The sequence below is a fragment of the Vulpes vulpes genome, unplaced genomic scaffold, assembly GCF_048418805.1.
Source record: "Vulpes vulpes isolate BD-2025 unplaced genomic scaffold, VulVul3 u000000671, whole genome shotgun sequence".
NCBI classification, from domain to species: domain Eukaryota; kingdom Metazoa; phylum Chordata; class Mammalia; order Carnivora; family Canidae; genus Vulpes; species Vulpes vulpes.
Genome location: NW_027325801.1, coordinates 792,507 through 817,675, shown reverse-complemented (window position 1 = coordinate 817,675; position 25,169 = coordinate 792,507). Strand labels below are relative to the sequence as shown.

At 61.5% G+C, this 25,169-nt stretch overlaps 2 protein-coding genes across 4 annotated transcripts in view; both read right to left on the bottom strand.

Annotated features, from left to right (window-relative positions):
• Positions 1-123: 123 nt before the first annotated feature.
• Positions 124-4,927, bottom strand: GPT (glutamic--pyruvic transaminase). The gene is made up of 11 exons (XM_072745872.1): positions 2,854-4,927; positions 2,637-2,726; positions 2,454-2,562; positions 2,165-2,298; positions 1,771-2,014; positions 1,566-1,645; positions 1,355-1,491; positions 1,107-1,281; positions 650-805; positions 452-564; positions 124-382 (listed from the first exon to the last, which is right to left on the bottom strand). The coding sequence occupies exons 1-11, from the start codon at positions 3,007-3,009 to the stop codon at positions 292-294; spliced, it is 1,485 nt and encodes a 494-aa protein (XP_072601973.1). The 5' UTR covers positions 3,010-4,927; the 3' UTR covers positions 124-291.
• Positions 4,928-5,077: 150 nt separating this feature from the next.
• PPP1R16A (protein phosphatase 1 regulatory subunit 16A) overlaps positions 5,078-25,169 on the bottom strand; it is a 35,622-nt gene continuing 15,530 nt past the window's right edge. For 2 of the 3 annotated variants that reach the window (XM_072745870.1, XM_072745869.1), the window contains exons 2-12: positions 13,418-13,616; positions 9,810-10,808; positions 8,438-8,508; positions 8,220-8,365; positions 6,975-7,078; positions 6,784-6,908; positions 6,573-6,698; positions 6,406-6,481; positions 6,201-6,330; positions 5,864-6,029; positions 5,078-5,593 (exon numbers count right to left, since the gene is read on the bottom strand). In XM_072745870.1, coding sequence (XP_072601971.1) covers positions 5,222-5,593; positions 5,864-6,029; positions 6,201-6,330; positions 6,406-6,481; positions 6,573-6,698; positions 6,784-6,908; positions 6,975-7,078; positions 8,220-8,365; positions 8,438-8,508; positions 9,810-10,068 — 1,575 coding nt within the window. In that variant the 5' untranslated portion in view covers positions 10,069-10,808; positions 13,418-13,616 and the 3' untranslated portion in view covers positions 5,078-5,221. Of the gene's footprint in view, positions 5,594-5,863; positions 6,030-6,200; positions 6,331-6,405; positions 6,482-6,572; positions 6,699-6,783; positions 6,909-6,974; positions 7,079-8,219; positions 8,366-8,437; positions 8,509-9,809; positions 10,809-13,037; positions 13,227-13,417; positions 13,617-25,169 lie in introns of all 3 variants that reach the window. The other variant, XM_072745871.1, reaches the window with a different exon arrangement.

The following is a 25,169-nucleotide window of genomic DNA, read 5'->3' as shown; positions in this document are numbered from 1 at the left end:
GTCGCCTCCTCTGGGAGCCCCCCCGACCACTGCTGCCGGAGGCCGACCAATACCCTGCACAGAACCCCGGCCCGGAGAGGAAGGTGGGCGGCGCAGGCAGGTGTGCACACAGCCTCCGAGTGGTCAGGCTGCCTCGTAGCTTTATTAGGGGCGCGCAGGAAGGCTGGGGCCCAGCCCCACAGGCAGCAGGAGCAAGTCCAGGGGGCTGCAGAGACCCCCACGGCCCCGGCCATCGTAAGTCCAGAGTCGGCCCTGCCGGCCAAGCCTGGCCCGGGAGAGGGAGGGGGGGCCTCAGGAGTACTCTCGGGTGAACTTGGCGTGGAACTGGCTCAGCTTCTCCAGCAGAGGCCGCAGCTTCTCCATGGGGGGCAGAATGGTCATCCTAAAGGGGGAGCTCGGTAAGCGGAGGTGTTGGGGCTGCGGGGCTGGGCCGCGCGGGGCCAGGCCTCACCGGAAGTGGTAGGTGCCTTCCCTCTGCCCGAAGCCGCTGCCGGGCACCACGCAGATGCCGGTCTCCTCCAGGAGGCGCATGCAGAAGAACATGTCGGGGGCCAGGCTCAGCTCCTGCGGGCGGGCGGCACGCGGGGAGGTCAGGGCGGCGCCCCAGCCTGTGCCCTCCGCCGCGGCCCCGCCCGCAGGGGACCCCGACCTGAGCGCGCTGCACGGCGCGGGGGGGCAGCTGCACGCGAGGGAAGGAGTACATGGCGCCCTGCACCGGGTTGCAGCGGATGCCCGGGGACTCGTTGAACACCTGCTCCGTGAGCTTCGCCTTCGCCGCCAGCTCCGCCAGCACCGCCTGCCTCTCCTGCGGCCACGGGGGGGGAGGGGGGGGGCGGGGGCAGGGGGGCGGGGAGCAGATCTGATCTAGGAGACCCAGACCCGCAGGGCCGGTGGAGCCCGCCCCGCCCCGCCCCTGCCCCGCTCACCGCTCCGCCCCCGTGCCCTGTCTCCCCCCCGCCCCGCCCCTGCCCCGCCCCGTGCCCTGTCTCCCCCCCCCCCACCCCGCCCCGCCCCTGCCCCGCTCACCGCCCCGCCCCGTGCCCTGTCTCCACCCCCCCCACCCCCACCCCTGGCCCCCGGCGCCCGTCCCGCCCCCGCCCGCTCACCGCCTGGAACTGCGCGAAGGAGGGGTCGCTGGGCGCGGGCGGGCTGACCACGGTACTGAGCAGGACCTGGCCGGGCACGGGCGGGCACAGCCGCACGCTCATCAGCTTCTGCATCTGCCGCTGCACCGCGGGGTCCATGTTCACCACCTCCACGTAGCCGCCGCGGAAGCCGCACCTGCGAGGCGAGGCAGCTGTGCAGGCGGCCGGGGGAGGAGCCCGGGCCGCCCCGTCTGCGGGCCTGCACGCACTCTCCCATGTAGCCCTTGGACACCGAGTGGAAGGAGGCGAGCTCCTGCTGCGTCGCGTACGGCGGCCCCATCTCCGTGAGCACCTTCTTGAACGAGTGGAACTGCGAGCCCTCGGCGTACACGTTGTCCTGGTACACCTGCGGGGCGGCCGGCGTCAGGGGGGGGCAGCCGCCGCCCTCGGGCCCCAGCCCAGGCGGGCCCCTGCCAGCACCTCATCGGCCATCAGGAAGAGGCGCTCCTCAAAGGCAAAGCGAATCACGGCCTCGATGCACTCGCGGGCTTGCACCTGCCCTGGGGTGCGGGGGAGGCAGCGCGGCAGGGTCAGACTCAGGCTCCGAGCTCCGGAGCTCCCGGGGGTGAAGGGCGGGGCGGGGGGGGCGGGAGGGGCGGGAGGGCTGGGGCGACGGGCGGCGCACCGGTGGGGTTGCCAGGGTTGATAACGCACAGTGCGCGGGGGCGGCAGTGAGCCCGCGCCTGGCACAGGGCGCGCCGCAGCTCGGCCACGTCGAGTGCCCAGGTGCGCTCCTCATCCAGGTAGTAGTCCACCTGCACGGCGTTGAGCTCGGCCAGCGCAGCCGAGTACAGCGGGTACTGCGGGATGGGGATGAGAACCCCCGTGCGGGTGGGGCCCTCTCCGGCCACCAGCAGCTTCAGCACCGTCTGTAGGGGAGGGAAGCAGGCGCCGTTGGTGGGGCCCACAGGGGCTGCACCTGTTCCCGCCCCGCCTGGAACCGCGGTGCCAGGAGGAGCAGGGTCCGCCCAGCTGCGCTGGGAGAGACGCGGTGTCCTCCTGCCCTGGCCCTGGCCTACCACGATGGCGTCGCTGGCCCCGGTGGACAGGTAGATGTTGTTGGGGTCCGAGGGAATGCCTCCGTCCCGCCGCTCGATGTACTCAGCCACGTCCTCGCGGATCAGCTGGATGCCGGAGCTGACGCTGTAGGCCCCTGGGCCCGGGGGCGGGGGGCAGAGCGGGGAGGAGAAGAGCACCGAGAGGTCCCTTAGCAGTGCTCCCCGACCTCTCCACCGCCTCTTCCAGCAAGCGGGCCCACCCCTCCCCTGGGACAGCCTCCCGGCCGCTCGTCCTGGCCCTGGCACTTACCCAAGCTGTGTCCCCCACATGCCTGCAAGATGCGCTCCGCCTTCTTCTTGGCATCCTCGGGGAAGTCCGGGCTGTTCAGGAGATCCGGGTGGACACAGAGGGCCAGGACCTGGGAGGGGCGGATCCTGAGGCCAGAGCGCATGGGCTGACGGGGGAGGGCTCCCGGGCAAGGCTGAGCCTCACCTGACGCAGGAAGGTGATGGGCTTCTGCCCCATGGCCTGTGCATCCCCGATGTTGGCACGGACGACCTCAGTGAAGGGCTTCTTCACTCCCTGGGACGGAGGGGCCCGCGCAGTGAGGAGGGGACTGATCCCTCTGGCGGGTCCTTGTCCTGTGTGACTGTAGGGACAGGCTGCCCGGGTGCAGCCTGGAGGAAAGTGGTGGGGCCCGGGGCCGTACCTGGCGCAGCTCCTGCTCCAGCTCGAGGGCACGCAGCACAATGGGACCGCGCACGGCATACTCCACCCTCCGCACACATGGGTTCATGGTGTCCAGCGTCAGCACCTTCTCCTTCAGCCCGTTCATTGCAACCTGGTCACCTGCCCTCAAGGCCATGATCCTACTCAGACCAGGCAGGAAGGTCAGGACGCGGCAGGATCCAGAAGTGGGGCTAAGGGACGCTGAGTCCAGACTCAGTGGGCCAGGGCTGGGAACAGGGAGCAGGGGAGGGGCGCTCAGGGTAGAGGGCACCCTCCTCGCAGCAGGCTGCTGGCCCCACTGAAAGGGACAGGAAGGGCTGAAGAAGCAGCCGGGCCGCTGGGCCCCGCCCCACCCGTCCGGGCACAGTTCTGCCCCAGGGAGCCATAGGGAGCGCAGGAGGAGGCAGGCGGGGCTTGGGGTGACGCCCAGCGCCCGCCCAGTGTCCCCATGACAGGGGAGCAGGAGACCTACATAGGGGGAGGGATGGACAGAAGGTTCAAGAAACTCTGAGGGCCTGGGCCTTGGGGGGAGGTGCGCTGAGTGCCCGAAGGGGTTGGCAGGGCTGGGCAGAGCCAAAGCCCCAGGGAACTGGAGCTGGGCCCCTGGAGATTTACCCCAGCAGGGCTCTGCCAAGGCCGAGTCCTCTCAGGCCCCCCATCTTAGCGTGGGCCAGCGGCCCGTCTCCCAGGTAACTGGGCCAGGCCTCTATAGAATCCTGGCCTTACGGGGGAGGGGAACCCCTCCTGCGCTGGCAACCAGGGCCCGCAGGCCACAGGAGCCCTGCTTGGACGTTGGTCCCCAGTCAGCAAGTGGTGGGGGCCAGAGCCTCTGGGTTGGGGTGCCAGGGGCCAGGGTAGGGCAGCTCCGGGCCTTCGGAGGGCCCTGGGACACCTCAGCCGCTGTCATGCCCTTTCACCATGCGCCAGCCCGGGGCTGCCCTTGGGGCCACATCGCAGGGTGACCTAAGCTCCCCTCCCTGTTGCTCCTGATTGGCAGGGACAGTGGGAAGCAAGCTGTGATAGGCCCCGGGGGCCCCACCTCCCCAGGCCCCGAAGGGCGCTGATAGGCCATGCCCAGGGGTGGCTGCCCCAGCGGCTGACAGCTGACTGAACGGAAGGTCAAGGAGCCATCCCTCCGCCCTCCGCAAGGGGCTGTGGCAGCTGGTCAGGCCTGGGGGCGGCCTGGCCTCCCCCGCTCACTGGCTGGAAAGGAAAGAGCAGGAGCCCCGGGCGGCCAGGCTGGTCTCACCCTGCGCCTCTGCCCACCTCGGGCACCGCCCCCCCTCCCAGTGCACAGGCCTGCCCTCTGGCCCCCAGGCAGAGCACAGGTTAACATGATCCCAGCCCCAGGCTGCGCCAGGCCCTCCCACCCCCTGGCAGCAAGGCTCACGCGGCAGCCGTGCTAGCAGGTGGACCTTGGCAGCTGCGCTACCCCACACACTAAATTTAACCTGCAGCCTCTCCCCGGCCCTCCCAGCCCTGCTGGGGACACCCCTGCAACCAGTGCTGCTCAGGGAAAGGGGGCCTGGCCACCACCGGGCTGACTGGGTCAGTGCCCACCAGAAGGAGGTGACCTGAGCCTGTGTCACTGGGCACTGGTGGTCATGCGGAGCTGCCCCCAGGGACAGAGGTGCTGGCGGTGCCATCTGCCCTCCCACTCGAGGCCCCTAAGGGACCCCTGTCACCCTGACACGCTGTGAATCTGGCCGGCCAACTACTGGCCCCCTTGCCAGCCCAGGCGGAGGCTGGCAGCCAGGTCCCGGGATCGGGGCTCCATGCCAGGATTGGGGGACTCATCCCCCAGGGAGGCTTCTGACTCCAGCCTCGCACCAATGCTCCGGCGTGCGGCTCCAGAGGCCTGTGGAAACCCCTCTCCCCGTTCTAAGCCAGGCCCCCCGGCCCCTGTGGCACGGATGCCCTCCGCCCCATCCCCCAAGGAATGTCCTTGCAGAGCTCCCTGCTGCTCTCAGGAAGGTGAAGAGTTACAGGGGAGCCTCTGGAAGGCCGGGAAGACAAGGAGGCCGGGAGCGGCGCAGGCCGGGCTTCTCGCCCAGTGGCCGTGGGCCTCACTCCCACGCAGGGCCAGGCAGCCACAAGCAAGCAGCTACAGGCCTCCCAACAGGGGCAGGCACACCCAGAAGCAGCAACACCATGGCTCCCCACCCTCGGGACGGTGGCCCGGCCGATGCACACAACAAGGCAGGTGGCGGAACAGCCCTTTATCAGGAGTCACAGGATGAAACTAGGTCTCCGCAGCAGGTCCCCCCGCACGACTTCCGCCAGGGGCCGTCCCCCATCAGCAGCACCGGGGTCCGGAGCAGGGCATCGTCGGTCGCCCGAGGGCAGCCTCACATGAGCAGACAGCAGGGCCTCTTCTCCGTGGGGGCCTCCTCCGAGGGCGCCGTGAGCCTCAGCAGGGGCGGGTCTCCGGCGGCCCTGGGGCTGCATGGCTGGGGGCTCTCGGGGTCCACGGGCAGCCCCAGCTCAGCGCCCTCGGGGCCCTCGGGCAGGGGTCGCTGCAGCTTAGCAGCGGCTCGCTGGCGCTTCAGCTCCGCCAGGGTGTGGTGGGCCTTGGCGCGGGCCAGGGCGTCGGGGGCGGTGCTCTCCAGGGGGCTCAGCTGGTAGGACACGCTCCGGTCCAGCCGCTTGGAGTACAGGTGCCGCCCTGGGGAACCTCCCACGCGGCCGTTGTGTGGCCTGGCCAACTCTGGGTCCTCCTCCTGCCGGGAAGCAGGGGCCTCAGAGGCCGTCGGGAAGGCGTCTCCGGCCTCCCCCGGGCCTTGGGCACCAGGCGGCGTGGCAGCCGAGGGGCAGATACAGGGGTGCGGGCAGCAGCTGCCCAAGGGCACTAGCCCAGTGGGGGCACTGGCTCGCTGGTCCCACCGACTCCTAGGGCGGGTGCAGCGGGAGGCACGAGGCACCGACGTCAGGCCACAAGCCCGCACCGCTCAGAGGGCAGCGCCCAGGCCCACCACCCGTGTCGGGCTCACCTCGCTGGGCACAGGTCGCAGCTCTGCATCCGTTCGGCCATCCTCGTCCTCCTCGGGGGGCTCCGGGCTAGTGGGCGGTGGCTGTTGCCACACGATGGCCTCCTGGGCGTGCTCCTTGCGGTACAGGCTGGTACGCTGGGTCAGGCTCACCCTCCTCACCACCTTCCTGGGGAGGGCAGGGGGAGGGTGGGGGAGGGTGCCACTCGCCTCACGGATCTACCGGGGGCCCTGCTGGCACCTCAGCAACATCAGCGGGGGCAAAGCCTGGTGAGGCGGGGAGGGAGATGGGAGGACGGGCGAGGTGTCTGCAGCCGGGGGGGTGACCAAGGGCGCTCACCCCCGGCTGCCCGCGCTCGAGGTGCGGCGGCGCAGCAGAGAGCGCTGGCGGCCCTGGGCGCGCAGGAGCGCGTCGTGCTTGTGCTTCAGCTCCAGCAGCTTGGTGCGCACCTCCTCGTCCCCGCACACGTCTGAGGAGAAGCGGGTGGAGGTTACGGGTGCCCTCCCGCCCGCCCTGTTGGCTGGCAGAGGCAGCCCCAGCTCACCGAGAGGCGTCTCATCCATCAGAGACTTCCCGTTCAGGTCGGCCCCATGTGCCACGAGCAGCTCCACCAGGTGCACCTGAGGGCCGGCGACCCGGGCTGCTGAAGGCCGTGGAGCCAGGAGCTGGGAGCCACCAGCCAGGCCCAGCTGCCCCCAGGCCCGTGCTCACCTGGCCCCAGTAGGCTGCAGCGTGCAGCGGCTCCCAGCCATCCTGGTCCTTGGCGCTCGGGCTGGCCTGGTGTTCCAGCAGCAGGGCAGCCGCCTCGCCGAACCCATTGGCAGCCGCGACGTGTAGCTACAGGCACAAGCCTCAGCCCTGAGTCCCTGCCGTGCCCTCCAGCAGCAGCCCCTGCCCACAGGTCACGCGGCCCCACCCTCACCAGCGTGGCCCCGTGGTCCTGGGGGACGTTGATGTCGGCTCCCGCCTGCAGCAGGCCACGGATGTCGTCCAGCATATGCAGCTCTGGCAAGGCCCGGGCCCCCTCGATGCTGTCCTGGGTGATGCCTGAAAGGCAGCAGGCTCAGAGCTGGCACCCCGGCACCACTGGTGGGCAAGTGGGCTCATACTCACCACGGTTGGCCATGGCTGTCTCCAGGAAGTCCAGCGTCCCCTCATCCTCACATAGGTCATAAGGCATGTTCCCATCAGTGTTGACGGCCAAGAGGTCAGCACCGCTGCAGGAAGAACGGGCAGGGGCCTTGACCACAGCAACCTTCTCCGCCATGGAGGTCTCAGGTCCACCCTCTGCATCAGCCCTCAGCCTGGGGCTCCCTCCGGGACAGTGTGGGTCACATGTGGAGGTGGCCCAAGCCCTCGGGCCCACCTGGCTGGCCCTGAGCTCTGGATCCTGTCCTCAAGCCAGCCAGGCCAAGCCCCAGTGCCCACCCCTGCCTGAGCTCCACGTTCCTGACACCCATGTGCCTCGGTCAGCCCGGGCCTGCCAGCTGGGAGGCGGAGCCACACTCAAGAGCCCCAGGGAGCAAAAGGTAGAAGGAGGAAGAGGGCCTGGATGCCAGGAGAGAGCTGCAGGGCACAAGGCTCAAGCAGAAGCACGGCCCCGAGGAAGACGGGGAGCTGAAGGGAGCTCAGAACACAAAGGTGGGTGCTCACTGTGGACAGGAACCATCTGGGTACACCCGCCCCCCCACGCCGAGACGTCTACATGCGACAGGAGGAGACTGCCTCCCGCCCACACTCCCACCCTCAGCTCCCAGACCCCTCCAGGGGAGCCTGAGCCCCCCACCATCTGTTCCATAGCAGGGGTCAGAGCTGAGGGGCCAGGGCAGTGGGGGGAATTCCCGGCCCCTGGTGAGGCCGACCACCCTTACTGTTCACTGAGGCGCATGTGACCCATACCGCCCTCCTTGTCAAAGACCCCCTGTGTCCAGGTGCCCCTCTATCTGTGTCACTGCCACCCCGTCACTGTCCAGAATGGCAGGTCTCTGTGCAGACCCCAGGGAGACCGGAGCTAGAGGTCAAAGCCCTCAAGGAGTTCCCAAACTGCTAGGGTGCCTGGTGGGAGAACGCACCAGGGCGCACGGCCACAATTCCCTGAGCACATGCCTATTCCCCTGATGTCACGGCGTCTGCAGCCTCTGCCCAGGCCCTGACCTCCACGCCAAGATGAAGGCAGGGGAAGCAAAGGTGAGTGGGAACACAGGAGGCCAAGGGCTCAGCATGCCTCCTGCAGGAGACCCCTGGGCTGTGCCGGGATGAACCACTGCCTGCAAGGAAGGCCCGGCCCCTCCTGGCCTGGCCGCATCCCTCCCCTCCCTCCTACAGGTGCCCACGGTGGCCACACTGACGGGGCCCTACCGGGCAATGAGCAGCTCCACCAGGTGCAGGTGGCCGCAGGTGGCCGCAGCGTGCAGGGGCGTCCAGCTCTCACTGTCACGGGCATTGACCTCAGCCCCGGCGTCCAGGAGCTGCTGCACCATCTCTCGGAAGTCATCGATGCAGCTCTACAAACCACAGGGCCTGAGCGCCAGAGTCCGGGGCCAGTGCGCCCCCCCCCAATCCCCCGCATGGCTGACCTGGTGCAGGGCCGTCAGGCCATCCTCGTTGGCCAGGTCAGGGCTGACCCCACTGTCGAGGAGCTGGCGGACTGTGAGGGGGGGAGTGGGGTGTGGTGAGGGTGCAGAGGCAGAGGTCCGGCCACAGACCAGCCCTGCTCGGTCAGGGTGCCCGGGACTGCGGCTGGAGGCGGGGGACGGCGAGGAGGACCGCGGTCAGGCGGCCAGAGGGACCCCGAGCGCAGGCTGAGGGCTCAAGGGCCAGGGCACTGGGTTTCCGTCTGCCCCGAGTGCGCGTCCGCCGCATGCCCTGCCTCCAGCCCCTAGAGGACCCCCCCAGCCCTCAGGCTCCCGTGTGGGGCAGTCCCCACTGGGCTCATCGATCCCACTTTGGCCAGGGCTCTGGCGCCCCCCCAACACCACCCTCGCAGGGTCCCATGCGCCTCCGGGCCCTCCATCCCACACACGCCCCGCCCGGAGCAGCCTCCTGCCCCGCCGCAGCCTGCAGCGTGGGCCCAGGGCGTCCAGTCCGGCCCCTCCATAGGGTCTGCCCCTCCGCAGAGCTAGCCCCTGTCCTCATTCTTCAGGGGGCCCAGGCTGCCGCCAAGGTCACCCTGGACCTCCTTGGTGGCCTGGCCCTCCCTCCCAGGCACTCCACAGGCAGGAGGAGGACTCGCCCTCCTTCCCACAGTTCCCCGGGCCATGGCCTGGGCACACCCACCACGCCCTCCTGTTTCCCTTGCCTTGAGGCACTGCCCATCCCTCCTTGCCCTCTGCACCCCAGCCTCTGCCCTGCAGGAAGCCAGGAAGAGCCCTCCAGAGCCTCTCCACGAGAGCAGTGAGCACGCAGGGCGCAGGGGAGGAATGAGAAGGCTGCCAAAAGCTCAGGCCTGTCATCTAGCCAGGGAGGTCCTGATGGGGAGGAAGAAGTCAGACAGGGCCTGAGGCAGGTGTCGCATGGGCTGGCCTGTGGGGGACCCCTGCCCCCGCGCTCTAACCTGCTGAGGTGGGCGTTACCGTCCTCCTTTACAGAGGTGGAGACTGAGGACCCAAGCAGGTGGTGGCCAGGACTCTCCTGATCATCGCCCAGTGCCCTGGCAAGAGGCGGCGGAGACTATGGGCCACTCCCAGCCCACCTGAGCCGAGCCCCTGGCACTTCTCCAGACTCCTGGGGGCTTCCCCAGTGCCCCTGCCCACCGACCTCACCCCCGCAGCAGCACCCTGCGCATGCGGCCCCATCAGGGGCCAGCCTCCGGTGGGCGGCCTACCGCGTAGAGCATGCAGTAGAGGGCGGCGGGCCTGCCCTGGGCCTCCACACGACGGCACTGTGCCCTCACGGCTCTCAGGGGCTGGGCCAGGGACAGGGCCTGCCCTGGGGCTCGGCCACGCTCACCTTCCTCCAGGTCATTTCGGGCAGCAGCCTCCAGAAGGGTGACGCTGGGAGGGAAGAGGACCCGCTTCTGCGGCCTGCCGCCGGGGGCCTCCTTCCTCGGCCGCTCCCGGTGCCCCTTCTTGCCCTGGGCCTCCTTCTCAGCCTGGGCCCACATCTTCACCTGCTGTGCACGTCGCTTCTGGGCATGCTTCAGCCGCTCCTGCGTGCTCATCCTGCCCACCATGGGCATCTCTGCCAGCAGCTCCAGGTGCTCGGCCATGGCGGGGGCTACCTGCCAGGGGGGCTGCTCGGGGCACCAGATGGGGGATCACAGGGGCCAGACTGGGCCTGTGCACTGGGGCAGCTGGTTGGACCAGCACCCTTGGGGGCATCCCCTTCCTAAGGCTCGGTGGTGCCCTCTGCCCCTGGCAAGGCTGGGTCACGAGGCTCCAGGCAATCCTGAAGGACACGGACCCCAGGCAGGAAGGGTAGCCTGCCTCTCAAGAGCCCTGGCACCTCAGCTGCTCAACGGGCAGGGCCTCACCTCCCTCCTGGGGTCAGGGTGCGCCTGTGGGAAGCACCCCAAGACCTGGCCAGCCTCAGTCCAGGGTCTGAAGCTAATTACCCAGATAACAAAGTTGCAGTGTCCTGGTACTTCAGTGAGGGCGAAGGGAGGGCAGGGCAATGGGCAGAGGCCCCTGGGAGCCCTTTGGAGTTCCGGAAGCCCCTTCACCTTCCAGGCTCAGGATCCTGGGTGGGGCCGGGGAGCAGCCATGCCCTGGCCTTCCCTCCCCTCTCCCACCAGGGTCAGTACATCAGTGCTAACAGGGAGGTGCAGCCAGAGAGGCCAGGGCAGGGTGTGCCCACAGAGTCCCGGGGTCTCAGCCCCCAGTGCCCCGGTGTGAGCTGGTCTAAGCAGCCAGAGTACCAGGGGCACGGCAGGCCTGGCAACGTCTCCCGGAGGGCCTGCTTTCGAAGAGCGGTTGGTCAGGCTGCAGACAGCAGGCGGCTTGCACTAGCCTGCAGGGGAGGAAGAGGAAGCACATCACGGCTGGCTCCGGCGGGGAGGCCAGCAGGTGAGAGCTCGCCCTGCCCCAGGAGGCCGGGCTGCAGCGCACAGCCACACTGCGGGACAACGTTCCCGGCCGGGGCCTGCTGTGCCCAGTGCTGGCTCGCACGTGTGCCTGGGCAGGGCCGGGCGGCGCGGCGCAGGAGTCGGCAGGGCCGCAGGCGCAGGTGGCAGCGAGCCTTCCCCGGTGCTGGCCTCGGGGGGCTGTCTGCGGCCTCTCCCTGCCGCCGGCTCTGGCCCGGGTCCCTACAGCGTCCCTGACCATCTGCCCCCAGGCCAGTGGGTACAGGGTCACCCTGGCCTTGGGCCCTCTCGGGGCTGCCCCGAGGGCTTTGCAGCCTACAGCAGAGCCTGAGACCCTCTGCAGGACTCCCCTTCCCTCCCAGCCACTCCCAGCCCCCCAGGAGGAGAGGCGCCACACGCGCGCTACAGGGCGTGACGTTCCCAGGAAGCCGACCCGAACAACCCACTCCAAGGGATCATAAGCAAGGAGCAAGGCACACACTCAGTCTTGAGCCATGGGGGGGGGGGGGGGACCCACAGGAGAAGTGCCCCCCACAAGGAAGGAGCCCCCCCATAGGCCAAGGCTTCCCGGAGAGTGGGCTCACAGGGTCATAGGGACCATTTTGCTTCCTGAAGACGGGCACCAGGACCAAAGCCACCTCCTGGCTGTGTTTAGCGAGATTTAGGGGGCATCATCCAGCCCGTGACTTTACATATTAAGGGGTTCTGATACCACGTGCTACGGAGAACCACCAAAAAGAGCACGCAGGTTTTGAACTGAATACACGTCTTTTGGTTTACTCATCCTGAAGGCCATCCATGAACCTTCGTCACGAGGCAGGACCGAGAGCCTCAGCATCCCCCCCCCCCACCAACCCAGCCACAGTGGGAAGAACCAGGAGGTCCCCTGGTTTGGGTTGTGGCAGCTTCCAGGGGTCCTCAGCCCCTGACTCTGGTGGGCCCAGCCCTGATGCCCTGGGTCTGCTCTGGGCCTCTTTAGCAGCACCCCTTGCTGGAAGATGCCCGAGGGTAGTCTCCCCATCACTTTGGGCAGGTCCTTGGGCTGCTGACTATCTTCTCTGAGCCCAAGGTGACCCTAAGGAAGAAACACTACAGTGGGCACCCCATCTCAGGACAGTATCGGGGGGTGACACAGCGCCCAATGCCTGGCCCCTCCAGGCTCAGCCCAAGACTTCTGGACCCCAGCCCCCGGGACCTGCCTGACGACCATCTAGACCCCCTCAGCCGCCTCCTCCCAGCCAGTCCAGGAACAGCCCACAGGAAGTGAAAGAGCCAACCCTCAACGGGGCCACCAAGGCCAAGATGGCTTAGGGGAGTCCCACAGAATGGCCAGCACACCAACCCAGGCTGCAGGGGGCAAGGAGGGAGGGAGGCAAGCAGGGCCTCTCGCACCTTGTCCACAAATGCCCCCTAAGTCTCGCTGGAATGTCAAACAGAGAGAATCCAGGCATTGGCATCCAGGTCTCAGCTCCGTGCCCAGGTAAGCGGCACAAGAGCGTGGGACCGAGATGGGAGGAGCCACCTGCAAGGACAAGGGCCACTGACCCCCAAGCCTCTCAGCACACACCACACACTGCTGGGAGCACGCCAGGACCCCTGGCTTCTGGGACGGCAGGCGCAGGACCCGGACCCGAGCCCAGTGCGAACAGGTCCACGCTGGCCCAGGTGCTCAGCGGCCCTGAACATCCACCGTCACCACCTCCCCAACATATCCCGGTCATGATCCCCGTCTGCTCCACAGGGACACTGTGCCCACGCCTCCATCCGAAGTCCTCTGTTAGACAGAACATGAGAGACTCCTAACTCTGGGAAACGAACTAGGGGTGGTGGAAGGGGAGGAGGCCGGGGGGTGGGGGTGACTGGGTGACGGGCACTGGGGTGGGCACTTGATGGGATGAGCACTGGGTGTTATGCTATATGTTGGCAAATTGAACACCAATAAAAAATAAATTTATATTAAAAAAAATAAAAAATAAAAATAAAAAAATAATAAAAATAAAAAATTCAACAAAACAAAACAAAACAACAACAACAAAAAAAACCAAAGTCCTCTGTTAGCCGGTCCACCTCATGCCCACGTCAGCACCGTGTGAAGGTGAGCGACGGTGTAACGAGAATCCAGGCCTGCGAGGGGCAGGGAGTGTCACTTTACTCACCCATGGCCTTGTGCGGAGGGAAGAGACGGAGGCTGGAGGCTGGGGGAGCTCGGGCTGCCCACCCCCCACATGTGAAGCTCTGCTTGGCTTCCTGGGGGGGACTCCTGTGACTTGCGATCAAAGAGCCGGTTTTATTTGTGGCGTGATGTACAAGAGCAAAAAATGGGAGAACCCCAGACGCCTCTCGCTCTGGGAAAGTAAAGTTCATGTTCCCATTGTACAGAGTAACAAGGAAGGTGCCGGGATGGTGCCCGGGAAACCCTGGCGCGGGGCCGACGCGGGCCCGGTTTGTCCGTCAGTGCAGACACAGCGTGATGCCCCCATTCCGGGCCGAGCCAGGCCCCAGCCCTCGTGCTCGCCCTCCCCGCAGACTGGCTCACCTTAGAAGACGCCCATGCCACCACGGCCCACTCCCTCACGGGCACAGGCCACAGGCGCCTCCAGCAGCTTCCCGAGCCGGCGGAGGCTGGACGCCGGACACCAGACACGGCACTATTTGTCCCGGCCTGTCTCTCCCACTGGAGGCCAAGCGTGTTGAGGGCACACGCCCCGTCCGTCTCCTCAACCACGTGCCGGCACCTGCAAGAGGAGCCTTTGGTCAGAGTGCGTAAAGGGCTGGGGGGCCCCGGCCTGGCGCGGTGACGCTAAGGAGTGGACAAGCGCAGGCCCGAGGTGCCCTACGACCCCCACCACACAGGCAGGACCTGATGCCAGAGACCCTACCACGGCCGCACCAGGTTGTGAAGGGCGGCCGGGCCACTGGGCGCCTGCTCTCCTCCGCCCCGCGGCGGGCCAGGGCCGGGGACTGGGCTGGCAGAGCAGCAGGGTGCGCGTCGCTGCGTAGGGAGGTTGGCCGTGCTCAGGCCGGGGCCGTGGGCAGGAGGCCGTGGTCACAGCGCCCGGACAGCTGCAGTGTGGGGAGCTGGTGGCAAGGCAGGTGGCGCCTGGCGCTGCACACAGGCCAAGGGACGAACAGACCTGGGCCGTGGCCACGAGCACCCAGCGCCGGGACACCCTCCAGGGCACCCAGCAGCAATGGTACGGGCTGCCGGCAAGCCGAGGCTCTAGCAACCTCTATGACAGAAACACTGGAAATGACCTACCTGTTAGCAAAGGGCCTAATCAAGCAAGACCCCGAGGGGTTCGTGACCTTCCGTACACCACCATGGAACGGTCACTAAGAAACGGTGTCTGTTCAGGGCGCCCGGGGGCCTCAGTCGGGTCAGCAGCCGACTCTTGATTTCAGCTCGGGTCATGATCTCAGGGTTGTGGGATCGAGCCCCACATCGGGACCCCTGCTCAGTGTGGAGTCTGCTTCTCCCTCTCCCTCTGCCCTTCGCCTTGCTCATCTCATGCTCTCTCTCTCAGATAAATAAAAAAATCTTTTTTTTTAAGATTTATTTATTAATGGGGATCCCTGGGTGGCTCAGCAGTTTGGCACCTGCCTTTGGCCCAGGGTGCAATCCTGGAGTCCCGGGATCGAGTCCCACGTCGGGCTCCCCGCAGGGAGCCTGCTTTTCCCTCTGCCTGTGTCTCTGCCTCTCTGTCTCTCTATCATGAATAAATAAATAAAATCTTAAAAAAAAAAAAAAGATTTATTTATTCATTAAACACAGAGAGATAGAGAGGCAGAGACACAGGCAGAGGGAAAAGCAGGCTCCCTGCGGGGAGCCCGACGTGGGACTCGATCCCAGGGGCCTGGGATCACACCCTGAGCCGAAGGCAGATGCTCAACTGCTGAGCAACCCGGGGGGTCCCAATAAATAAATCTTTAGAAAAAAAAAGAAATAGTGTTTGTTCAGTAAAAAAAAAAAAAAAAAAAGGTATAAAGTCTGCATATGGTATGCTGCCTTTTGTGGAAAAAAGGAGTAAATAAGAATATATATTTATTTTAATGTATATAAGAAACACAAGAAACACCAAAAAAGACCAGAAGTGGTCACGGTGGGGTGCAGAGGCAGGTGGATGGGGAACACGCAGGTGGATGGGTCGCTCCTGCTGGCTTCTGAGGCACGCCAGGTAAGGCTCTCCTCAGCGCCTGCAAGTGCTCTGTTTCGGGAGAGCAGGTGTGCACACTCCCATTGGCTGCCAGGGCCGACCTGGGAGGAACAGCACGGGCCATGCTCAGCTCCTGGAGCATCTTCTGTCCTCAGCTGACCAGGGTTTGGGAGCCAAAGAAGCTTTCAAATGATTGATGTGATCAGATTAGGGGTAAGGGGAACCTGACACCTGGCCAGGAATGGACAGGAGAAGTCAAGAACAGGATGAGGAGGGGACAGGTTGTCAGATGCAGGGCAAGGGAGTGAGAGGCAGAGGAAGGAGGGCCCTCAGAAGCAGGTCTGAGCAGTGTCCAGGCAAACTGGCACCAGGAAGCCCAGAAGAGAGCATCCAGGGGTGAGGGGCCAGCAGAGATGCAGACGGGAGGACCAGCGTGACCACTGCAGGGAAGCAGGGGAGGGCCGTGCACAGTGACCGTGGGAACTCTGCTCCAACGCATGGCTACGGATGGCAGGTAACCAACCACCTGGAAAAAGAGCAGGACCTCCCTGTCTCCACGCCCCAAAATCAATTCTGGGGGTGCCCAGGGGGCTCAGTCGGTTAAGCATCCGAATCTTGATTTTGGCCTAGGTCACGATCTCAGGATCATGGATCAAGCCTCGCGTAGAGCTCTGTGCTGGCGGGGAGCCTGCTTGAGGTTCTCTCCCCCACTCTTCCTCTGTGCCCCCCACTCCCTTAAATAAATAAATAAATATTTTTAAAAAATCAATTTCAGACTCATCAGAGACACAGCTGCAAGGAAAAATAAAGCCACAGGAGTATTAGGAAGAAGGGAATAATTATCTGTGTAATCCCAGCACAGGGGAAAGCCTTTTCTAAATTTGACGCAAAACCCAGATATGAAAAGACTGATAAATACGGTTGCACTAGATCTGCACTGAAGAAGAAAACAAACCAAACCAAAACCTCCAAAACCAGAAAACAGATGGCCAGCTGGACAAAACACATGTAATGCACATGGCAAAGTGGTCCTCTGGGCAGTCATGATGGGCCGTGCAGCGTGGGCGAAGTGAAGACATCTCCTGGGACAAAGGACACGGATCCCACTGGAAACATGGTCAGACACTCCAGTCCCCAATAATTACCAGCAGGACATGAGCCTGCACGGCACACAAGGCTGGAGCATTGAGCCCGAGAGTGCCAGCCTGGAGGATGCTCCTGGGGCTCTAGGGAAATGGAAAAGGCCTTGGACCGGGTACACCGTGTGGGGACAACTGCCTGGCACATGGACCTCCCACTGCATGGGTGATCCTTCTCAAAGGAGGAACCGTCTTGTCTTTTACAAGAGAAGGATAAGGAGACAAGCTCAGCAGAAGTCCCCGTGGACGGACACGGTGTGGACTCCACCTTCGGAGAACCTCGGCTGAGCTGGGAGGGAGCCAAGAGACAGGCTCAACCAGAGAAGCGGCATCGAGGGGGCTTCTGACCCTGTGCTCAATCCCCTAACTCTGGGCAACCTGGGCGGCTCAGTGGTTTATCAGCCCAGGGTGTAACCCCGGGGTCCTGGGATCAAGTCCCACATTGGGCTCCCTGCGTGGAGCCTGCTCCTCCCTCCATCTCTGTTTCTCTCTCTCTGTATCTCTCATGAATAAATATTTTTTAAAAAATCCCCTAACTCTGAAGCCACCTCAGCCCCCTGGCCGGGAAGGGGGCACCCGGCACCCCCGTTCCTCACCGTGGCCTGCGGCCCCTTCCCCACTCCTCTCTGGAGTCTTCGCTGACACAAGCCATGAGCTGAGCCAATCCCCCCCACCGGCCCTGGATGCGGGCATCACCCTGTCGCCGCACCAGGTCTGTTTCCCGGTGGCCTCAATTTCTTAGGACCAGCCTGCAGCTCCCTGCTCCTCAGTCGTGACCCCTTCTTCCGGCTAATGACCTCGTCCTCTGCCCCAATTATGCCCTTGAGCCTGTCGCCATCAGTAACTGTCCCCCCTCAAGTCCCCTCCGGCGTTTCAACCCAACACCCCACTCTCAGACCGTCAACTACCCAGCGCGGTCCCAGCTCCGTCCTGCAGATGCCGACCCCACGCTGTCACGGCCTCACCTTCAGCTTCAAGCTGTGCTCAACCATCACGCACCCTTCCGCGAGTGCAGGGGCAAGCCCAGCCCGTCCAGCACCACTGCCCCAGCTCTGAATGAACCAGCAGAGCCGCAGGCTAAAGTCCACACCTCAGACACGGGCAGGGCCATTCGGCAGAGGCCACTTTAAGGCAACATCTTGCGCCATGGAACCGTGAGGAAGGCAGAAGGGCCCACGGTGACCCCCAGCCCCCTAGCTGAGCACAGACAGGCCCATCAGGTGGCCCATCTCAAAAGACCCAGAAGCCCTAGCTGACCAGCGGGCCTCTGACACCTGGACGCAGTCTCCCCACGTTCCCATACCTTCCCCCTTCGACGGCAGCCCCCACCACCACCTCCTGGCAGACAGTCTCCCTCTCTGTCCTGAGTGCTGTCCTGCCCAGGGATTTAATAAAGTTCTCTCCTTTGTTCTGCCTCAGGTGAATTCTTTCACCACTCGTGGGGCCAGCCTGCACCCGACTGGGTCACCCCACATTTGGTGGCCATGTGATGAGGAGACCCCACACACTCAATGGCATGAATTCTTCCAGAAATCGTACAGCTTCCTTGCCTCTTCGCCCTTATTTTCATGCTCAGCTGCTGACATGTTTCAAGAGAAGACAGAGCCATGAGACAAGGACATCCACCTGCACCCCCCCACCCCGGCTTCATCCCACTGCAAGGACCCAGACGCACGCCCCAGGACCCTTCCAGGACTGTCTTCCAGCATCAGCTCTCTCCTGTCTCTGGGTCCTTCCCAGCAGCACAGTGATTATTCTAACCTAATTTAAAAAACAATAAGTAAATAAATAAATAAACAAACAAACAACACACCATACTGGATGACACAGTAACGTTTGCTATCATTACTTCTATTCATATCTGTACTAAGGTTCTAGCCACTGCAACTGGGCAAGAGAAAAAAACTAAGTGGAATGACGATAGGAGGGGTACAAAAAACTCATTATTTGACATTGTATATGATAAAAAACCTGAAAGACCCTATAGAAAAGCCACTAGGACTAATTAAAACAACAATATTGGCACATACAAAGTCAACATAAAGAATAACTGTATTGGGCAGCCCGGATGGCTCATCGGTTTAGCGCCGCCTTCAGCCCGGGGCATGATCCTGGAGACCCGGGATCGAGTCTCACGTCAGGCTCCCTGCATGGAACCTGCTTCTCCCTCTGCCTCTGCCTGTGTCTCTGTGTCTCTCATGCATAAATAAAATCTTTAAAAAAAAAAAAAAGAATAACTATATTTACAAATGCCAGCAACAACTAGACAATGAAGCTTTACGAAGCCATTTATAGTAACGTAGTATCCAAAATCATCAATGTCTAGGAATAAGTCTAACAAAAGAGCCACAAGACTCATACACAGAGAACCACAAAATAACAGGACACAACGTGCTTGTGGGTCACAAGGCTCAGAACTGCCTGCCTGTCATTTCTCCCCACCTCTTTGAAGGGCCAACACAATCCCAACCAAAATCACAGTTGCTGTTTTTGCAACTCACAAAATTCATTCTCCATTTTTTTTAAATTTTTATTTATTTATGATAGTCAAAGAGAGAGAGAGAGAGGCAGAGACACAGGCAGAGGGAGAAGCAGGTTCCACGCACCGGGAACCCGACGTGGGATTCGATCCAGGGTCTCCAGGATCGTGCTCTGGGCCAAAGGCAGGCGCTAAACTGCTGCGCCACCCAGGGATCCCTCGTTCTCCATTTTATGTGAAATGCAAAAGGCCAAGAACAGTCAGGACAAGGTTAAAAATGAACAAATGTGAAATGCTCATGCTACTCTGTAACAGAACTTAATATAAAGATTGGTAAAACTCTGCAGTATTGGCTTAGGGGCAAATAGACCAATGCAACAGAGGAGAGTCCAGAAACAAACCCACTAAGGGAAGACACTCAATTTGTGACACTGAAGAGCAGCAGAAAAAGAACCTTTTCAATAAATGGGACTGGGGGGATCCCTGGGTGGCGCAGCGGTTTGGCGCCTGCCTTTGGCCCAGGGCGCGATCCTGGAGACCCGGGATTGAATCCCACGTCAGGCTCCCGGTGCATGGAGCCTGCTTCTCCCTCTGCCTGTGTCTCTGCCTCTCTTTCGCTCTCTCTGAATGAATGAATGAATGAATGAATGAATGAATGAATAAATAAATAAATAAATCTTTAAAAAATAAAAAAATAAATAAAAATAAATAAATAAATAAAAAATAAAAAATAAAAAAACACCACAGTGAGGAGGGCACCTGGGGCACTCAGCAGTTGAGCGTCTGCCTTTGGCTCACAGTGTGACCCTGGGGTCCTGGGATCGAGTCCCTCATAGGGCTCCCCACATGGAGCCTGCTTCTCCCTCTGCTTGTGTCTCAGCCTGTGTGTCTCTCATGAGTAAATAAATAAAATCTTAAAAAAAAAAAAAAACCCAAAACCCACAGTGAGGCATCACTGCATACCTATCAGAATGGCAGGGGTCTCATACGTTACTGGTGGGCACATAAAATGGTGCGGCCACTCTGGAAAACAGATCAGCAGTATCCTAAAAACACTGAGCATGCGCTCACCACATGACCCAGCAGCTGCACTCTCAGGCATTTGAGAGTCCACAGAAATGGACATTTACATCCACACAAAAACTTGTACGTGAACTTCACAGCAACTTTATTCATAAGAGGCCCAACCTGGAAATAGCCCAGGCCTTCAACGGCAAGTAGTTAACCAAACTCTGGTCCACCCACATCATGGAGCACTCTTCAGGGATGAAAAGGGTCATCTATGGATCACACAGCCTGGGTGGCTCTCGAGGCCCTAGGCTCCTCCCTCACAGCGACCCCCTGCATGATTCCACTTATACAGATCCTTGATGTGTTAAGATCGTGGGGTGGGGCGTGCGGGCAGAGGAAGGCGGTGGCCAGGCCTGCACAGGGCAGCACAGAGTCCTTGTCATGGAGCTGTTCTTGCACTTTGACTCTGATGGTTACACAGATCTACAGGGTTAACAAAACTGCACAGAAATAAATGCACATAAAACTGGTAAAATATGAAAAGGTCAGTGGAATGTGTGCATGTCAGGGTCCTAGATGCCTTCAAGGGACTGGCAATTTGTGCAACAGGACAGTCTCTCTGAACTATTTCTTACAACTGTAGGAAAATCTACAGTGACCTCAAAACTGAGTTTCAAAATAAAAGGAGTGAAAAAGGAAGGCCTAGTGTAGGGAATGGTATTGGCAGTACATAACTAGCAAGTGATCTAGAAAGAACTACAAAAAAGCGAAAAGAACCCTTCCACCAGGGGATCCCTGGGTGGCGCAGCGGTTTAGCGCCTGCCTTTGGCCCAGGGCGCGATCCTGGAGACCCGGGATCGAATCCCACATCAGGCTCCCGGTGCATGGAGCCTGCTTCTCCCTCTGCCTGTGTCTCTGCCTCTCTCTCTCTCTCTCACTGTGTGCCTATCATAAATAAATAAATTAAAAAATTAAAAAAAAAAAAAAGAACCCTTCCACCAAACACGGCAACGGGCCAAGACCATCTGCTACTGCCTCACCTCATCCACACGCTGCCACACAGGGGCCCCAGGCCCACAGGCAGCAGAGACTCATACCAGTACACTCACTCCCCGCGAGTGGAGACCCACGGTGGGTAAGGCGCAGAGCAACTGGGAGCGCCCCAGACCGCCCATGGTATACGTGTCCCCCACTAGCCACTCCACTGCAGGCACGGCCCCAAGGGAGATGCGCCAGGGTCCTGAACTGAGCTGCTCCAGGGGCACGGCTACACAGGACGCTCCCAGGGCAGCTGGCCACCCGCGCTGTGGGCTCAGTGCTGTGTCCACGTCCAGCTCCCTGAACCTTCAGGAAACGCTGCTCAAGTATTAAGGGCATGAATGGCTTCCCAAGCACCTGGCCTCATGGGCAGTGGGGAACCACCAGGATCATTCCAGCAGCAGAATGGAAGGGATCAGCTGTCACATAACTGCCACTTGGCACAGCATCAGAACGCACTTTCAGAGACCAGCCCTACGAGGCTGGAGGGATTATCATCCTTGCTCACGGCCCAGGCGGCACAGGACTCCCAGGAGAGGAGCCATATCCACAGTTTCACAGCTGTCATTCCAGGTTCACATGTGTCTCACAGCCAACACAGGAATGGGGTTAATGGCCTCCTACTCCAAAGGGTCCTTCCTCCATGCCCTGATCTCTCACAGTGCCGTATGCCTGTCCCTCTGTCCTGCCGGCCTCCTACCATCGGGTCTCAGGAACCCCTCATGGGCAGCCCCTTGGTGGACTGGACTCCAATCCTGCCTACACTACTGCCTGGGGCCTCCTACGGTCCCTCCGACTCCCCTGGGCCCAGCCTCCACCTCCCAGACACCATACTCCCAGGAGCATCCCCAAGAAGGGAGTGCCCGCCCTGGGAACGGCCCTGGCACTGGCCACCAGGCTCCACAGTTCCAGTGACCCTGCCACCACAACCGTCACCAGGGCAGACCTCGGCTCCGGGAGGCCTGCCTCTCCTGCTCATCCATTTGTCCATTCGTGTCTTCTACAAGTAGCAGTCACTCAAGGAAAGGGTGGTAGATGGTCAACACACCCACGAGGTGCCATCTCGTGGGCAGCAAGGAGAATCCAGTCCAAGCGAGGGCCAGTGGCAAGGCTCCGAGGGAAAACACGAGAGTTTAAGAACCGGGAAGCAGGCGAGAGCAGGAGTGGGGAGGCCCACGGCACCACGGGCCTGGTGCCCACTGGGTCTGCACCTTCCACAGCCTCCTGCGTGCCGGCCTGCTCCAGCCGGGACTCCAGCTTGTCTCCGTACCGCAGCCCAGGACCAGAACCCACGGCCCCACGCGAGGCCGAGCCTCACCAGCAGGTCTGCTCACCACCTGGCCAGACACCGCCCCCCCCTCCTCCCCCGCCCGGCCAGGCTGGATCTCACATCAGTCCTGCGAGCCCAGTGCCTGGAAGGACAGGCTCCCACGCGATTCCCCAAGGCGTTGGGGTCCCCTTTGAAAGCCCTTTATGGTGAGGACTGATACAAACACAGAAGGCGCAGAAAAGGCCGCCGCAAAGGCCATGTGGGAACCGCCCGCCCGCCTGCGCGTGTCCGTGTCCACACAGGTCTCCTCTACGCACATCCACACGCGACTTCCACATGCAGACGTGGGGGCGCGGCCGCCCCAAGGTGCGGGCTCCAACCCACTCTCCCCGTGGGACACCCAACCGGCCCGGCCACACCGGTAAAGGCCATGCCCCGCATCGGCAGCGCCACCACCGTGACAGGCCCACGGATATTCCCGACTCCGTTCCCCTGCGCCCACACGACGCGGCACTACCTGCGGTGGCTCGTGACCAGCTCGTCTCCAGCTCTCCCGCCCCCGACCCGGGCCCAGCCGCCGCCTCCCTGACACCCCATGGGGGCCGCATCCTTCCCGGGGGGCCTCAGTGCTCCAATGACTCCCGTTACCCTAGAGCCATAGAGCCAGAAATCGAGGCTATCCTGGTTTCTGACCTACAAAAATGCACTCTCACTTGGCTCGGTTACAACTGCCAGGTGACGGGTCCGCGAGGGGATCTGTGGGTGAGGGCCGGGGCCCCGCGCGGGCACTAGACAAATGCGTGGACCACACAAGGCACGGGCCACAGGTGGGCTCCAGCAGCAGTGCCCCCGAGGGGCCGGAATCTGGGACGGCCTCTCCCCAGAAATCAGGAGGCTCCCAGCCTCCTCCCCCATGTTCTTTCCCTTTGCCATCCCGCTCCAAAATAAAGCTAATAAACAGCAAGGTGCCAGGGGCCTAGGCACCCTCATGAAAAGCCAGGCTGGAGGCATCTCCATTTGAAAGGAGGCTCATCCCTAACTGAAGAGAAAAGCCCACACTGTCCCCTTTATGCATGTCAGCCTAGTTACCCCAATAGGCCAGGACCCCATCATGTAGATTTGGAAATTAAGGTCTGTCTGGTACAAGGCCAAAACCACAAAACTGTAATCCTGGATCTGCTTGGACTCAGAATGTGCTCCCCAGCAACGACCCTGGGCAGGGAACAGCGCCGAGGAAAGCGGGGGGCGGGTGCAGACAAGGCACGCGGACCACACAGCCTGAGAACGAGACACGTGCGGGTGCAGATGACCAACTGAGCGCCCAGGTACCCACAGCGAGGGCGTCAGAGAGGAAGGCATCATGAGTACCCCAGTCCCTGCAAGTTGCAGGGAAGGGCGGTGGGAGCCCCTGAACAGAGAGGACGGCAGAGGAGGGGGCCGGGGAATGATGCAGGTCAGGAAAACCCGAAGACACGACAAAGGGGACGGGTAACACGTGAAGCAGCACAGTCCCTGAGACCCGAAAGCCAGCCAGGGGTGCAGGCCACTCAGAGGAGGAGGCACAGCTGTGGTCCGCCTGGCTCTGCAAACAGAAGGACCGAGGTCGTCTCCAACTTCTGCAGTTTTGCAGCGCAGGATGAGGAACCGCGGCCCCGAGCAGACGCGGCCTTCTACCAACCTCGCGGTGTAGAGGAGACGGCGTTGGGATACGGATCCTGACGACTTCAGTCCTGAAAACAGGACTCAGAGAGCCACGTACCAATGTTCACATCATTCACACTAGCTGAAGAGCAGGACAACCCAAATGTCCACGGGCAAATGAAAAGATAAACAAAATGTGGTCTCCACGCTCAGCCGTAGGAAGTTAGTTCTGCCCCACGCCGCAGCGTGCGACCAAAGGACACAGTGTGCGATTCCACTCACGAGAGGGACCTAGAGCAGGTAAATTCACAGACACACACAGACTGGAGGTTGTCCGGGGCCGGGGCCTGGGCGGGAATTGTTTAAAGGGGACAGTTTGGTGTTTCAGGTAGTTGAGAGGTTCTGCTAATGGACACTGACGGGCTGCCCAATACTGAATTGTTCCTAAAAATGGTTACAATGGTCTATTTTATGTTATGGACATTTTATCACAATTATGGGGGAAAAGAGTAAAGGCACACAGGTGACAAGAGGTGGGAGGCTCCGGCACCTCTCCTACCCTCGCAGGAGGCCGGGCTGGGCTGAAGCAGGACGGAGATCCCGCAGGCAGAGGGAAGCTGCCTAAACAGCCTGTTTGCCACAATCATGTGACTGGCAGGGAAGCTCGTACTTTCACCCTAAGACTGTTCTAGGCTTCCTGTGAGATGTAACAGGTAAGTAGCTCATACTTAACACTTTTTTAAATTTTTTTTTTTTTTTTTTTTTATTTATGATAGTCACACACACAGAGAGAGAGAGAGAGGCAGAGACACAGGCAGAGGGAGAAGCAGGCTCCACGCAGGGAGCCCGACGCAAGACTCGATCCCAGGTCCCCAGGATCGCGCCCTGGGCTGAAGGCAGGTGCCAAACTGCCGAGCCACCCGGGGATCCCCCTAGTCAGAGAATTCTAACTCATTATTTTGAAAACTGTAAACTAAGAGAGAATGGGTCACCTTTCTTTTTAATCCTCTTGAGAGATGTTTTTGTGTTTTGTTCTCATCACCACAAGTGTGCTCCTCAGTCCCCAGCACCGTTCACATCTCCTCCCACCCAGCTCCCATCAGGTGACCGTCTGTTCTCTTCTCCTGTATAAACTGCACCAAATACCTGATGTGGTGAGATTTTTATCAATCACAAGAAAAGACACCTGGACATTGTGCCACACGATGGAGGAACAATCATCTTATATCAAGTAGTCTTTTTAAACAATAAAAACTAAATAGAATCTGATTAAAGTTTGATTCAACTACCAGTCTTTGGAAATATGGAGGACAGAGAACGCATCATATGGCATCACAGAGGTGCAACCAGAAAGTTCCATAACGTGGGAAACTATAAAAACAAGACACCAAGTTTCTTCAACAAATAAACTAAGGAAGGAAAAAAAAAAAACAATGGCTGGGGAATCTGTATGTTTTTTTTTTGTTTTTTTTGTTTTTTTTTTAATTTTATTTATGATAGTCATACAGAGAGAAAGAGAGAGAGGCAGAGACACAGGCAGAGGGAGAAGCAGGCTC